The sequence below is a fragment of the Lepidochelys kempii genome, chromosome 27 (genome assembly GCF_965140265.1).
Source record: "Lepidochelys kempii isolate rLepKem1 chromosome 27, rLepKem1.hap2, whole genome shotgun sequence".
Classification (NCBI taxonomy): Eukaryota; Metazoa; Chordata; order Testudines; family Cheloniidae; genus Lepidochelys; species Lepidochelys kempii.
In genome coordinates, this window is record NC_133282.1 from 14677023 (window position 1) to 14693442 (window position 16420).

General features: G+C 51.1%; 1 protein-coding gene across 2 annotated transcripts in view; it reads left to right on the top strand.

Annotated features, from left to right (window-relative positions):
* The first annotated feature begins 4855 nt into the window (after positions 1–4855).
* The window catches only part of SOCS7 (suppressor of cytokine signaling 7), a 33409-nt gene continuing 21844 nt past the window's right edge, over positions 4856–16420 (top strand). Inside the window, exons 1-2 of one of the 2 annotated variants that reach the window (XM_073326258.1) lie at positions 4856–5674; positions 13650–13714. In XM_073326258.1, the coding sequence (XP_073182359.1) occupies positions 4899–5674; positions 13650–13714 (841 nt within the window). In that variant the 5' untranslated portion in view covers positions 4856–4898. The remainder of the gene's footprint in view (positions 5675–13649; positions 13715–16420) is intronic. The other variant, XM_073326259.1, reaches the window with a different exon arrangement.

Consider the following 16420-nt stretch of genomic DNA (forward strand, 5'->3'; position numbering starts at 1 on the left):
GTCCAGCAAGCTGGGCTGGGTGACCTTGGGCAAGTCTTCACCCTCCCACCCTGTGCTTCAGTTTCCCCGTCTGTGAAATGGGGATCATGTTCCTGACTGACGTGGCCTGCCCTGGCAGATTAAAGTTTGCAATCAGAGCAGAGCATTTGTCCGGAGGGAACTGACCCAACCCTGAAAAATCCAGCATCATGGGGGGCTTTGGAAAATGTCTCCCTAGTTGCTTTGGCTGCTGTTTCATGCCGTCCTTCACTGGTATCTTCAGAGAATTGCCCTTAATCCTTCTCCCAAAAACGCAACTGGGCTGAAACGGCCACTTTCGAGGGCCAACCCTAAGCCAGCCGGGCGGTCAGTGGCGCTGCTGGGTCTAACTTCTAGCATCATTTAAAGGGATCTGGGATGCTGGGAGAAGCAATGTGCCTCCTCTCCCTCCCCCCTCCCCCCCCCGTGCTCAGCTTAACTCTCTCCGAATGCAGCTCTTGCATTCTGGTCACTTAACTCAAATCGCATGTAATGATGTGAAAGTCAATTGCATTCTCCATTCCATTACCCCAGCTGCAAAGCTGGGCTGCAGAGTAGCAGCCGTGTTAGTCTGTATTCGCAAAAAGAAAAGGAGTACTTGTGGCACCTTAGAGACTAACCAATTTATTTGAGCATAAGCTTTCGTGAGCTACAGCTCACTTCATCAGAGCTTTGGTTTTCCATTAAGCCCCTTTTCTGTAAAGTTCCATATTGTTACATTAAACTACCTGCTTTGCAGTAGCACCTTAGCGCATCTTTTGCAATTCACCAGGACCTGCCCTTTTTCTCTTGGCCGGATGTCACAGGCAATCCGTTTCCTACAGTGAGCACAGAAGTGGTTTCACGTTGTGGAGGCAGCTAGTCCTGCTCAGGTCAGTAGCAGGTTTTGAACCTCCTGCCTTCAGCACCAAAAGCACGAGTCTCTGTTGGCTGAGCTAAAGGAGTATCTCAGGTTATTAGATCTAGTAACAGTCTCATAACCGCCTTACCACTAGCAGGAGACCACTCCCAGTTTGTATTGTGGAAGCACCTAGCGGCAGGGCCTTGCACTGTGCCATGCTTGCTACCTTAGACAAGTGATCCCCAAACTTTTCCCCTTCCACCCCCTCTTAACTGGTCCGCACTCCCCTTCTCCCAAAAGCGGTGGTCAGGAGTCAGGGCCAGGAGAAGGGCTGGAGCCACAGTTGGGAGCTGGGGTCAGGAGCGGCACCATGGCTGGGAGCGGGGCTGCAGTCAGGGCCAGGGCCAGCGCTGCAGGGTCTGTGGTCGGGGCCGGGACCAGGAGTGAGCTGGGGGCAGAGTGGTGCTGGGTGGTGCTCCCTCCCTGCCCCCCGTGGGGGCTTGCCCAGCCCCCCCCCCAAACTTTCCTCCACACCCCCCTGGGGTCATGCCCCACAGTTTGGTAACCACTGCCTTAGACCCTCTCATCACGCCCTACAAAGAGGACCCTGATCTCTAGCGCCTCCCCCTGGCTTAGTTTAGGTCAACGAGGGAGCCTTGTCCTGCCCGCTCTGCAGCGGGAAGGAGAACGCTGGAGACGGGGCCAGGCTGCAGATGTGGGCTCTGAATTTAAACGTCCCCGTGGGCCAGGTTGGGGTCTGAGGTTCTGGTTCTAGAAGAAAACGGTTGGTTTCTAGAGGACCCCTGCTCACACCACCGCAAAACACCGGGCCGCTGTGCAGCGAAAGGGGGGTGAATTCTTGCGAGTCAGACCCGGACGTGGCGCTGCCAGCACTAGGGCTGACGTGCCAGGCCACGGAGCGCCACGTGAGCCCGTGTTCGTTTTCCTCCTTTATGGGGCTGAGTCTGGATCTCCAGGCGTTGTGTTTTGCAGGTGCTCAGCAGCCAGGAGAGAAACTGCATCAACACATGGACCCTGGAGCCTCAACTCGGGACCTAACTCCCAGTGGGGAGGTTCCAGGTCTGCTCCTGTCTCTGGAATCATCAAGGGCCAGATTCTGTGCAGCACCTAGCCGGCAGGAAGGAGTCACTCTCCCAGGGTGAGTCCAGAGGAAGGGCTGGGCGCCCGCTCAGGCTGTGCGGGGAACTCAGGGCATCTATATAGAGAACTGCTCAGGGGAGCAAAGGGCTGGGCAAGGGGGTGTCTCTATGGGCAGCAGGGATGGTGCTTGCACTCAGCCCTGTCTCCTCTCTGAGCTCCTGGCATCTGGCTAGCTACCCCACCCTTGTTCCTGTCTATACTTCCCAGCTACCACTGAGTGGGCAGGGGGCTGGGCAGACTCCTCTCCTGGCCAGCACCTAATGCCGGGGGTCTTGCAGCAGGGCTGAGCGCGGGGCGTGACTGTGGCAGTGAAGAGGTCCCTGCTGGGAGGTGTGTGAATCAGGAGGCAGCTGCAGAGATGACCAGGGGAGGGAACAGGCAGGAGCTCACTCGTTCACCCAGGGTGCTGCAGGGGTGGGTATGCACTGGGTTCAACTCTGCCTAGTGAGGCTGGTGCAAAGAGCCTGGGGAGTAGGCTCCCCCCGCCTCCACCCCTCACACCATGGGCTTCTGGGCAGGTGCAGTGGGCAGGAAGAGGGTATGTTAGGGCGGGTAGAGGGCACGACCAGGCTCTCCTATGTCCTGGCAATCCTGTGCCCCCCTGAATAGGGGAGTGCAAGCACTGATGCAGGGATGAATTTGCCCCTAGTTCCTCTGGCCGTATCAGGATGTGTGGGGTGACTAGCAAAGTGGGGCTGCCACTCAGAGCTTTCCCCCTTGATACAGTTGAAACTGAACAGTGTTGCGCCATGTAACTCTGGCCCCAGTTCCACAAGCCCCCCCCAACACACATACATAGGGGCCAAGAAACCAGGCTCATCCCTTGCTTAAAAAAACCTAACCCCCCCACCCTTTTTTTTTTTTGGTGCTCAGTAAAAACAGATTTTAACTCCCTCCCCGGCACAGGGTGCAGGCAGCGTGGGGAGGTCGGAGGGAGTAGGCTGAGGTGTTGGGGATGGGGCTGTGGTGGAAGAGCGGAGGAAATGAAAATGGGTGGAAGAAACTGTGGACCCAAGGTAAGCACCGCAAAAGGAGCAAAGAGCCCAGCTGACTTGGAAATGCCCCTGGGAAGCCCGGTGGGCTCCAGAATGTGCCAGCAGCTTGCCAGAAGCCCAAGCTAAGATCAAGGCTCATGGCGCTGTACAAACACATTGCGAAGGCCGACCCCGTCCCACGCACCTTACAGCCTAATCAGAGGAGGCACAGAGAAGTGAAGCACTTGAACCAAGCTCACACACATTGGCCAATGGCAGAGCTGGGACTAGACCCCAAGTCCCCCGAGTTCAAGAGCAGTGTCCTACCCCCTAGGTCATGCTGCCTCTCTAGCACTTCCTACATTGAGATGTGAAGGGTCTGAGCCTCTGCTGGACTTGTAAGTGCTTGACAAAGGCTCCTCTTTTCGGCTGCAGCATTTGGGGCTCCGAGTCAGTAACAAGCCCTGGTGAGGAGCAGATCAAGGAGCAATGTTACTGGTACCGAATAGGGACCTTAAATAATACTTTGTGAGGGATGGGGGTGGTGTGGGGGTCTGGGGTTATAGAGACAGGAGGGAGGTGGGAGCTGTGACGGGATAGGGGGAGAATGGTGAGCTAATCCAAGTGAAGAAAACAAGGGCCATACTGGGTCAAACCAATGGTCCAGCCAGCCCGCTATCCTGTCTCTGACAAGTGGCCAGTGCCAGATGATTAAAAGGGAATGAACAACACAGGGCAATCTGAGTGATCCATCCCATCATCCAGCCCCATCCTCTGGCCGTCAGAGATTTAGGGACACCCAGAGCGTGGGGTTGTGTCCTTGCCCATCTTAGCTAATAGCCATTGGTGGGCCTGTCCCCCATGAACTTACCTAATTCTTTTTTTGAACCCAGTTTATTTTTGGTGTGCGCAGGGATGAGAGAGAGGAATGGAGAGTGGGGGAGAGTTAAGCCCTGTTCCTGCAAATGGATCATCAGTGACTGAGGATGCATTGAGCTGCCTGTGCAGAACGACTTGCAGTACCGGGGGGCCTAAGACCATAGACGGGTGGAGAAGATGGTTGATGGAAAAGGAAACATAAAGGGGCAATCAGAGGAGACGGGTCAGTGTCACTTCAGGTCATAATCCGCATCTCGCTAACATGGCTTGAGTTGAAGGCAACAAGGCTGCAAATGCCGTGGGGGGATGTGCTCATGAACCACAGCGAGGGTGACCAGATAGCAAGTGTGAACAATCGGGACGGGGAGGGGGGGTAGCAGGGACGTTTATGAAACAAAGTCTCGAATATCGGGGCGGTGCCTATAAAATCGGGTCAGCTGGTCACCCTAGCCACAGTGAGGGGCTGGACGGGGGAAACCAGAGGGCAGGCTAAGCCCCACCCCACCGACAGCGCCTGTCCCAACCAACATCAGGCCCAGCTCCAGGGGGAAGGCTAGGGGAAGCAAAGGGCTGGCCCTGGGACAGGGACTCAGGAGGGGGCGGGGCTGATGAGAGAAGGGGTGGGGCCTAGGCCTGTCAGGGGGCGCGGCCTATGGGAGACAGGGCGGGGCAACATGAGGCCGGAATAGGGGGTGCGGCCTAGGGAAGGGGGCGCGGCCTATTGGAAGTCGGGGCCGACGTAGGGCGAGTGGCGTAGATAGGGGGTGGGGCCTATGGAAGTCGGGGCCAACGCGGCTCGAGGGACGCAGCGGAGGGGCGCGGCCTCAGGCGGGAAGGGGTGGGGGCGTGGCCGGGAGCGCGGCCTGAGGCGGGAGGGAACGGGGGCGAAGGGGGCGTGGCCGGCGGCGGAAGTGAGGGGGCGTGGCCGGCGGCAGTGCCCCCCCCCCGCTGAGGGAGAGGGGAGGCGGCGGCGGCGGCGGGTCCCGGGGGGCGGGGGAGGCGCCGCCCCGAGCCGGGCGGGCGGGATGCGGCGAGCCGAGCTCCGGGACGAGGGGGAAGCGGCGGCGGCGGCCTCGTACCGGGTGCTCAGCCGCCTGCTGGGCTATGGGGCCGGGCCGCAGCCGGGCGGCGGCGGCAAGGGCCCCGCTGAGGAGGGCGGCGCGGCCGGGGGGCCGCCGCCGCTGAGGGGCTCCCGCCCGCCGCCGCAGCTCATGGTGTTCCGCAACGTGGGGCGGCCGGGCGAAGCGGGCGGCGGCGGGCCCGGCCCCTCGGAGCTGCTCTGCCCGCGGCACCGCTGCGCCCTGGAGCCCTCGGGGGAGCCGGGCTGGGGGGCGCTGCCGCCGGCCGGGCTGGAGCTGCAGCTGGCGGCGCTGGAGCTGCAGCGCGGGAAGGCGCCCGGCGGCGGCGGCGGCGGCTGCCCCTGCCTCCGCCTGCTGCCCGCGCCGGGCGGCCCGGCCGCCGAGGAGACCAGCGACGCGCTGCTGGTGCTGGAGGCGCTGGAGCCCGACGAGGCCGAGAGCTGCGCCCAGGAGGGGCCGGGCAGCCCGGGCCGGGCCGTGGGCGGGAGGCCGGGGGGCCGGGCCCAGCCGCCGGCCGCCGCCGCCGCGCCCCCCGGCGCTCGGAAGGGCTCGCTCAAAATCCGCCTCAGCCGCTTCTTCCGCACCAAGAGCTGCAGCGGCGCCTCGGCCGGGGGGGAGCCCGCCGCCGCCGCCGGCAGGAGGCGCTCCGGGGAGCTGCCCGCCTCGGCCGGGAGCCTGACCGACGTGTCCAGCCCCCGGGGCCGGGAGCGGGACGCGGCCAGGTAAGGGGGCGGGCGGGCTTACCGCAGAGGGGTGCGAGGCGCTGGGCGCCCAAGGCGTCAGGGAGCCGAGGGGCCGTGGTCGTGCAGCGTCCTGCTGACAGCTGGGAGGGAGCAAGGCCTTTGGGGGGGGGGATGCCCCCCCCTTCTTGTTCTTGATGCACTGGGGTGGGGGGGGGTTGTGTTTTCCATGCAAGGCTCTGCGTGGGCTTGTGGGTGCAGCTGTGAGGAGTCCGGAGCTGGGGGCAGGTGTGAGAAGCAACAGCCTGGGCTCGGCCTAAGGGTATGGGGCATGAGGGCAGGGTGCAGGCCCTGCCCTATGCTCTTTGTGCAAGGGTCCAGAGAAGCCATATTGGGGAGGTGTGTGTGCGCCAGGGTATACGCCCCCAATGCCAGGGAGGCAGAGGGATGGGGAGGCTGCCTGCCATCGTATGTGCTTTCAGTGTAAGGGGGGGGGGTGAGGTGGGTATGGGAGATGGCAAGTGCGTGCCATGGTGTGAGGCAGAAGGATGCTTTAGTGTCCATTCACAAGAAGGGGCATGGGGTAGGCTGTAGGATATGTTCCTGTCATTTACGGGAGGAGGTTGGCATGCCTGTTCAGCTCCATGGACAGGCATGCGGCAGGAGTGTGTTCTCGGCACAAAGGTCCAAGGAGGGCATGGGTTATGCATATCCAATGTAGTGCTTGTTGCTGTTCAGTCCCTCCTCTGAGGGGGCTCATCATTCCCACCAACACAGCTCAGGCACATCAAATGTAGGTGTAAGCAGGAATACACTCTCAGCAATGCTTTGGGAGCAGCACCTGGAAGGGAATAGCTGGTAAATGTCCAGGAGCATGAGCCATGGGGTTTTGGGTTCTTGCTTTGTTGTAGTATCTGGTGTATGCACCCGCAGGGCAGAACTTCTTAGCTGAGGAAGGCTTTAGTTCATCAGGCCATTGATTACTGCTAGAGCTTTCTAACGCCAGCTCTTAGGTTAGTGACGGCAGTCATGGCATGCCTTTAAAAAAAAAAAAAAAACCAAACTTGACAGTGGCTAGGCTTGGAGTGTGCTGAGACCACAGTCTGTTGTGCTGCCTATACTAGTGGTCTCCAAACTTTTTGGATCACACACCCCCAGGGCCAGCTCTAGGGAAGCAAAAAAAAAAAAGGAAAGAAAGAGCTGCTGCTGCCGTGCCAATGAAGACGGAGCGGAGAAGAGCTGAGCTGCCGTGCACCCCCAGGATGCTCTTGCGCGCACCCCACTTTGGAGACCACTCGCCTTTCCTGGCTCATTGTTTCCTCCCCCCATCTATTTGTCTTTGTCCATTTGCTGTCTCTTGTCTTGTACTTGGATTGACAAGGTGGGAGAGGTGATATCTTTTATTGGACCAACTTCCATTGGTAAGAGAGACCAGCTTTGGAGCTACACCGAGCTCTTTTTCGGGTCTGGGAAGGATAGTCCTCGCGTCCCAGCTAAATATGAAGTGGAACAGGGTGTTTAGCATAAGCTGTTAGCGCACATTCTAAGCAACCATTCAAGGTAGAGTGGCCCGTTAACGCCAACTAAATGAACCCCCCTCTTTTTGTCCTAAAATTAGGAAGCACTAGTATCCCAATCTAAATTTTACTGTAGACTTGGTGATACTAGCAGTGCTGCTGTCTCTATCAGCTGGTGACTTTAGGGTTTTGAACCCGTGTTTGAACTGTTCTGTTCTGTTTGTTCCTGGGACGCTAAAGTCAGCACCTATCTCATGAGCCATTGATTAAAAGAATTGTGGAGCTGATCGATGTTATCCAAAGAGCAACCATATGAGCCTTATGTTCTCCTGGGCCACTTCCAATATGACTTCGGCAATAATATTCAGCGCTGTAGTAGGAATAGTCACATGTGAGCTCTGCATACTCAGTGAACTTGTATTTGTTCCTTTGACAGGCATAAGTTAATAGGGACAAAAGGAAACTGCTTCAGCAGGAGGAGTGAAGTATTTGGGACCAAAAGGGGCTCATGTGGTGGCCTGTTATCTGCTCTCCATGTTACCATGTGGGCTTTGGAGTTCCAAGCTGCCATGGTGCTGCAGGGACTGCATGCTTGTTTCTGCAGCGGGGAATGCTGTAGTGGTGAGGTGACATTACTTGGCTTTTGTTGGTGGGGAGGCAGGGAGTGCCTTACTGAGATCTTAAGCAAGTTTCTGGTCAGCCCAGGAGCAGCATTTAATGGACCCTGGAAACAGTCTAGTCCTTGACCAGGAGAATTGATTGGTCTAATGTAAGTCCTTTGGGAAGAGAGGACATATGAAAGATGTAGTTTAAGAGTTTATGATGGGTGAGCAAGAAAATCCCCCAACATCTTAGGTGTGAGTAGCAAACAACCTTTGGAGAGTTGTGGTCCAGAGCACCAGTTTGTGGTAACTGTGCAGCCAATATGCCAAAAACCTTGCTCACCTTACTGATGTAGGCTGGGGGACTGAAATTACTGGCTTCTCCTAAATTGGGGATGTCATGAGTTAGCCTCTGAGATCATATAGCCTAAACTTCTTGGCTAAATTGCAGTGTCAACTTGTTACCACTTAAGGCTCAAACACATTGACCAGCATTAAGTACTGTTAATGCACTTCTGAGATGAGCCTTGGTGATTCTTTAGGTGTGGGAGCTCCATTTACCATAAATGAACCTTAGATGGCAGAGAGATTCCATTTGCTTGTAATGACACTATTTTGCTAATGTACTTGTTTATTTCCTCATTCCTTGTTCTTGTTGTTGACCAGAACTGGAAGTCTTTAGGATTTCCGAGAACTGAAATAAAGTGGCGTGAAATTATCAGTTACATATTAACAGATTTAGATCAAAAAGAACATACTGCCACATGGATTCTTCCTTTTGTAGGAGAATGTAATGGTCACTGCTCTTGCAATTTCCAACTCTTGCGCTCAGAAGCATGGGATTCTGTACGCATTAGGTAGTATTTTAACAAAGATTAGCTCAATGTGGTGAATCCAACTTCACAAGTCCCTTCAAAAGGGTCTAGATTTGAACCGTGCCTTCTGTTCACATGGGCACTTTTTCATGGAGCTCTTGTAAGGGATAGGAAAGAGGGCACATCACTGTTGTATTTTGTTCCCGTTCCCCTACTTGCCAGGAGGCTACATAGTCATGGAGCACCCATTGCTAGCTCCTAGAGAGTTTGGCTTTATGCCGTCTCGTGCCAGTGAAGAAGAGTAGGTTAGTCTGGGTTGCTGCCCAAGTCTGCAGCCTTATATGCCCAATCTGCTTCTGTGCAGATGTGGGAAGGAAGAAAGGCTGCTTTCAAGGAACCATGTGCTGCATTGCCCACGTTTGCGGGACCTGCTGTGCTGTAGCAATGGGGCACCACCACGGTTCTTACAGCTGCTTCTGCCCCCTCTTTTGTTGGTTTAACCTCCGCTCTGGGGTGTTATGGTGTCTTTTCTCCTTCTCCCAAGCTGCCTCAAAGTACAGAAAAATGTTTAGGATTCCTAACTTGTGTGCTGGGTACCCTTTCTCAACTTTCCCTTCCTCATGGCCAGCGGTGTTCTGTGCAGACTGTTGGTTCTTTGCCCTTGTCCTCACTAGGAGAAAAAGGGAATCTTCAACATTTGTGAAAAGCCTAGTGTAAACAAGGCAATTTATAGTTCTAACACATGTTAGCTGGTTGAAGTAAATCCTATGCTCTCCCTTTGGGTTTACCTCAGTCAGCTAATGAATGTTAATACTGCGGCATGCCTTGTCTGCACCAGGGTTTTAAGATTTGTTAGCTAACGTTAAAATCTTTTTTTAGTATGGACACGGCATTTAAAGTGAGCCACAGATGGCTGACCTGACCAAATTCTATCGCTACTCAGAGCTTTTGGGAAAAACCCGTTCCACGAAGACTAACTTTAGGACTGGGTTCGGAGGGGTAGCCATGTTAGTCTGGATCTGTAAAAGTGGCAAAGAGTCCTGTGGCACCTTATAGACTAACAGACATGCTGGAGTGTGAGCTTTCATGGGTCAATGCCCACTTTGTCAGATGCATGGGCCGAAGTGGGTATTCACCCACGAAAGCTCATGCTCCGATACGTCTGTTAGTCTATAAAGTGCCACAGGACTCTTTGCTGATTTTAGGACTGGGGAAGAGGCTGCAGCAATCTAAGGGGAATGCTTCTCCAGTTAGTTCAAAGTTGACTTTTGATCCAGTCAAAGGTTGCTATTCTTGGACTTGCGACTTAGCTTTCAGGCAGATTCCTGTCAGTATATCTGACTCCCAGCCCCTTCCTACATCCTTCCCAAAGAATTCCTGTTCTAAGATACTGACGCTAAGTACGTTTTGTCTCTGTATTGCAGAAAGCTGTTTACCCAGTGCAACTTTTTCTTAAATGTTACTGCTAAGCAGAATCCGCAGTATTTGAAGTTGCGGCCCAGGCAATCCATAGCATTCCGATTCCTTGAGGGACCATGTTACAACTCTGCTTAGTAAATGTAGCAAAAGTTGAAAGGAAAACTGACCCCATTATCTAAGATCAATAGTCCGTTCTGATGAACTGGGGTAGACTTTGACTGCAACTAAATATAGGAATACCTGTGGCAACATTCCTGCCTTTGGGCCTGAGCATTGATATTTAAATGCTGCAACACAGAAATTGCTCTCTGAAGCCATTGTGCACCACTGCTCTATTCACATTAAACGTGGGGATGCAGAGTTAGGCATGGATCCTGCAACTGCATCTGCACAGGCAGAGTCCCAGTGACTTCAGCAAGAGGCTGCCTGCATGGATCCAGTTGCAGGCGTGTGGCCCAAGTCTTGTAGCTGGTTTACAGTAGCTAGTTCACATATAGCATCTGCCCACCCAACACTCAAGGATCTGATCTTTACAGTCCCTTCTAACATTCCTTTATGCGTTCATATGCAGAAGATGCCACCTGACCCCAGTGAGGATGACTGGCTAGGACTTTGATCTAAGCCAGTTTAACTTACTACCATCTCTGCCTGTCTGGAACCAATTACAGAAACTGGAAATGGAAAAGACTTAAGTCACCTTGTCCTAACTTACTCCAGAACAATATGAGTTCTCATGGCTGTTGTCTCAGCTGCTATTGATTTGATGGACACCTGAACCTAAAACATTCTCCTCTGATCTCTAATGATTTAAAGATACCCCTGTCTGAGCCATGTCATCTGTGATATTTGACATGGCTCATCTGATGCTCAGGCTTGCCATTCATGCCATGTGAGCCGCTTGGAAATTCCATCACTAGCATTCTTTAGCAACTGCCACGTTCACCCTAATACCCACTTATGGCTCCCTCAGGACGCCTAGGGGATCTTCTGCAGTACTAAGCTAAACTGATGCAGCGGTGTTCTGTTGCCGGTCACACTTGATTACTATTAATATTTTCCACCATAATTTGGAGACTCTTGCTGTGCTTGAGGAGAAGAGGGAAAGGAAATGCTGGAAGAGATCATTTGAGTTTAAAAGTGAACTGTAGCAGAGTCCAGTCCTTGTGAATCACTTCTGGATCTGACCCGACCCCACTGCAGATCTAGAAGTGGGAAATAACACATGGTGCTTTTTTTTTACATGATTATAGAATGGTAGCGTAAAAATGTAGCCATTTTAGTAACAGCACAGAGAGGTCCAAGATGTTTCTACTCCTTGCTATTCTCATTCCTCTAGGAATAAAATATGGCTTTAATAATAGAGGTTTAATTCCAAACTATTTTGTTTTTAAGTGATTCCGTAAAAGTGATCAGTATCTAAATGGTGTTTCTCACTACTGTCCTTAATTGCAAAAATAGAACTAAATACTTCCTTCACACCTGTGCTAGCCCATCAGAGTCAATGAAGTTACTCAGGTATAAAGGAGAGCAGAATTTTGTATGCCCTGCAGAAAAGGCAGGATTATACTTGCATATTCTGCACTCTATCCGATTTTAATGTGTGGTGATACAAAACTGGAGCTTAGATTTCTGTGTTTCAATAACTTGGTTAAATTGATATCATGTTCAGCTTAACACTTTGCAGAAGATGGGAGAGGGCTAACTTTCTCTGAAACTGACCAGCTTCTTAAGAGGCTGGAGATAGGACAGCCAAGGGACAAAGGCACAACCTACTAGTGGATATAAGGGTAGCATTCAGATTGTGGAGAGCACTTCCTTCTTGCAAATCTAAAAATGGAGGTGGAGAAGAAAGCTCATGAGGAACCCAGTCAGCCTTGTAAAATCCCACTTGCCCAGGATGAGAGATTCTCTTGGATGGGCGAGTAAAATATTGGCGTTTCCATCATGGTAAAGATGGGAAAGAAAGGCTTATGTCAAGGCTGGTAAATCTTCATGTCCATGTTACAAGGCTGAATGTAGTAAAACATGTTTGTTTGGATGGCACTGCTCTTAAATTGTGAAGCCTGGCACTAAGTAATTGACTCATCCTGCCTGGGTAGAGATTTCTGGAGTAGTGTAGTGTAGGAGGGATAGCTCAATGGAGGGGGGAGGGATAGCTCAGTGGTTTGAGCATTGGCCTGCTAAACCTTGAGGGGGCCATTTAGGAACCTGGGGCAAAAATTGGGGGTTGGCCCTGCTTTGAGCAGGGGGTTGGACTAGATGACCTCCTGAGGTCCCTTCCAACCCTGAGATTCTATGATCTTTCAAGTGGCCAGCAGCTGGGTAGAGTCTTGTTAAGACAGTGCTCTGGTATTAGCTGGCTGTATGCGATACTGGGAGCTACCACTGTAGAGACATTTATTAGAATTCTGTAGCACGCTTTTAAGATCATGTCTTGTACAAAAGCCAAGATTCAGGCTTGATTTGCCTGGAAACACTCAAGTAGTAGCCATGTACTTCTTACCCCCCAGCATAGGAACTTTGTCTTGCAGCCTCTAGCATGAAACTACACTTCTGCAAAGCAAGCTTTAAACAGGCTAGTTTCTTTATTTGTTGTGGGACAAAAAACTGTTTCCTGTGAGGTTGTAGGCCAGCTGGCCTGCCTGCCGGAGGGTTATTTTTAAAAAACAGTCCATGGTCAGCATTGGCTGTGCTCAGATACCAATGTGGTTGGGCTCTCTAAATAGTACTTTCAAGTATAAAGCAAGGGATCAAGTTAGAGAATTCTGACCACTTTTTTAACTCTGTCGTTACTGTTGCAAGACCACCTCTTGCACAAAGAGCTAGATTTTTAGAAGAGAGCACGGGAAGGGAGACTTCTGAGTTTCAGTTCCCACCTCTGTAATGGACTTGGATCTTGAGCAAGTCACAGCTACTCTGCCTTCGTTTCTCCTATGTTAATTGGTGATAATACCCAACTGTGCAAAGCCCTTCAGGATCCTTCAGTGAAGGATACTGTACAGGCTAATTTTTACTGGGCAGGGGTCGTACATGGCTAAATTTGTAGGCCTCATACTAGGTAAATTTTGGAAAGGAAATTTTAATGGGAGTCCTCAGAGGTACGTTTTAGCTACATTTCCATGTAGCTGAATGGGCTGAGCAGCTTTTCCACGGTTCACCTCATCTCTCAAATTGTCTCAAGGAGGCTGTGTACCTCATGTGACGCTTGCATGTGGTGTGTGTCAACGCAGAGTTAACTGGTTTGGCATGCCCCATGTAACCTGTAACTCTGTCTTGATCATATGTGTTTCACTAGGGCATCTTGATGTAATGGCCAACCTAGGGAAAGAATTAGCTGCTCATAACACTGCCTCAGTTTTAAATAGGCTGCACGACTCAAGTTGGAGTATATTTGCTCTAACAGTCTAACTGACATTCCTCCTGAAATTAACTTGTTACTTATCAATTTAGAGATGTGGTATGAAGACTGAGACTTAGCTTTGTGTATTGGTTGTTGTACTTAAATTTTCTAAAGCGGGTGTTCTCATAAATGTTAAACTGCATTGCAAGTATAGTGACTAGGCTCAGTCAGCTTTTCAGCAGATGAAGCTGCAGTTTTGCCAGAGCTGAGAAAGAATTGCTACTTTCCTGTATTCATTCATTAGCTCTTTCTCTCTCTCAACAGGAAACCCCGATTGACAAGAACTCAAAGTGCCTTTTCTCCGGTTGCTTTCAGCCCCCTCTTCACAGGTAAGGATAGAAAGATTAAGTGAAACACTTTATTTTACACTTTTAGGTGTGTTACTCTTTAGATTTAATTACAGAGAATTAAAAGGCTTCCTTTCCATTCATCTATTAAGAGCTATTTAGTCCACCAGGAATTATAATCTCTCAACCCCCTAAAAGAAGAACCCAGTGTAAGGCTTGTCTGCACTGGAAAGTTAATGTGGATAAAGGTAGGGTGTGAATTTAAAGCACAGTAGCTGCTCCGTATTAAATGCCTGTGGGGGACACTCTCTTAACAAGAACAGTTAATCAGAAGCAAGTCTGTGTAGACCAGCCCTGAGGAACAACTCCTCCTCATTCTGCTTCATGTTTTTTTTTAATTTTCCGCTGTTGAGAGGGCAACGGAAGTCTGAACTGTGATTCTAGCACACACAGGGCTGTCTTCATTAGACATGCTGGTACTTGTAGCCACAGCAGGATACCCAGTGTGACCTACTATGTTTAAAAGCAGGAATCTTCACGCTGGTGCAAGCCACGCTTCTGTACTGGGTCTTGTACTAGTACCAGCCGCATCGGTGCAGATGTCACAGGACCCTGTCCTAGGCACTGTGCAATCACAGCAGTGTGTGTTCCTGCACCAACAAGCATAGTCACGTGGCTCTACTCAGTTGCTGTGCACAACTGAATCGAGAATCAAGGCCTGCTGTTAGAGAAGCTTGCAGTGAGCCAGCGTCTTATCCATTGGGTGCTGAGAAGGGTTGGTTAGATTCCTGTGTCTGTCCTGCCTGAGACTACCTCTCCCCATGACCCAGTGCTATGGTGGTATTAGGTGGGTGCTTGAGCTTGATCTCGGAGTGGAAAAGAGCAGACAGGTTGGAGGACATATTCTGTGTGAGGGGCCCCTTTGGAATGCTTCTTCCCAACTTGTTGGTCTGTAGTGGCCCAAATCCGTTTACTTTTAGGGGATGCTTCAAACCAGTGGGCTTTGCGTGGGCCTTGGTGGAGGGCTGAGGCAGTGCCTCAGTGCAATTGTCTGGGAATGTATGGTGGAAGAAGAGGGGCTGCTGGCTTTGGACTATGTAGACTGCAACTTCAGTATTGTGGTTTTAAGTGTTTCTTGGGATGCCCAGAGCTTTGATTGGTATGATGTTGAGATCAGATTGGCTGTAAATAAAAGCAAAGGGCTTCCTGCATATCCCATTTGCTTCTTGATTCAGGTGTCAATAGAAACCCAGCTAATATAGTAATAGGCGCATTGAAAGTACGGTACCTGGTGTCTGAAAGGAGGAGGAGTGCACACATACTGATGTCCCTTTATAGGGTTCTGGTCGACCTTTGTGCTGAGCAGTGACAGTGCCGAGAGCTGCCTACCTTGAAGGTCATTTCTTTACCTTGCCTTGAATGGGTAAATGAAGAATTCTGCCTCCTCCCAGCCTTTAGTTCTGGCAGAGTGAGTTGAGCTAACATCACAAACGGAGACTGGTGAGAATTCAAGCCATAGCTCTTCATCTTCTCCATTTCCTCGTGAATTGAGACCCCCCCGCCCCCAGAAGTCATTTTAATATTTTGGTAGCAGCACAAGCTTGGTTTTTTCCTGTAACATGCCTAGCTTCTTGTAGATGTGCATAATGTGCATTCATTCTGCAAACCAGAGACTGTCAAAGCTGACACTGCTAACACCAGCTCCTCAGCTGTTGCCAGTGTCCTGGGATCTTCAGTGTGTGTGTGTGTGTGAGAGAGAGAGAGAGAGAGAGAGAGCGCGCATATGTGGGAATACAAACCTTGTATAACCTTTTAAGAAATTAAAACTTTAATGGACTTCATCATAATGGGTTTTAAAGTAACTTTTCTCCAGAGAAACTGCAGAGAAGAAACTGGAAATGACTAAATTGATCACAAGTTTGAAATCACTTTAATTTTGCCAGTGAATGAATGTTGTGGCTGGTTTTGTAACTCAGGTTTTTCCGATTAGCTATTTAGAAGATTTTTTGTAACTTTGTTGAAACTTTCTGTAATCTGGAGACTGTCATCTCAAGACCTTTTCACTTACATAAGATCATGCCAACTTCCTCAAATGGTCTTGTGTCTGGATTATTGATATCTTTATCTGCTCACAGACATCAGGTTCTCTTATGCAAAACACTGGGTAGTTCATTTGCTGATTTAAATGGGACTTTTCCAAAAATTGACACTCACTAAGGATGACCTAATTAGAACCTGCTTGGACCAAGCTGCGTGGATCAAAGAGGGGCCTCATACCTGACTTGTCCAAAGGCCTTGGAAATCAAAGATAAGGGCAAGAAGCCTGCCTTGCCTTCCAGGTCAATAAGCTACCTATGGGGAGGCTTATGTTCAAGAATCTCCAAGACTCATCACCTTGGGGTGGGGAAGTCAGGACCTCAACTACCAGGCCACTCCTTCCTTTGCCAGTTTCTCCCTGCACCTGGAGGCCCATTAGCAGGAAATGCTGGATCCTTAATTAGCTAGCTTCTAGTCCAGAAGACTGAGAGCTGATGCATTTGCAGCCCCCCTTACGTTAAGTATTTTTATTCTGTCTTTTGTTTTACTTAGCTTTATTTTTAGGGGGTGGCAGTGAAAGTGTAGCTGTAGGCACGGAGGTGTGAGCCCCCACACGTGGAGAAGGCACCTGAAAGAGAGAAGCTACCCAAGTAAACCGCCTTCAATCTTGTTTCCTAAAATTATTCAGTGTGTTCTGTTTAAAAATCCACA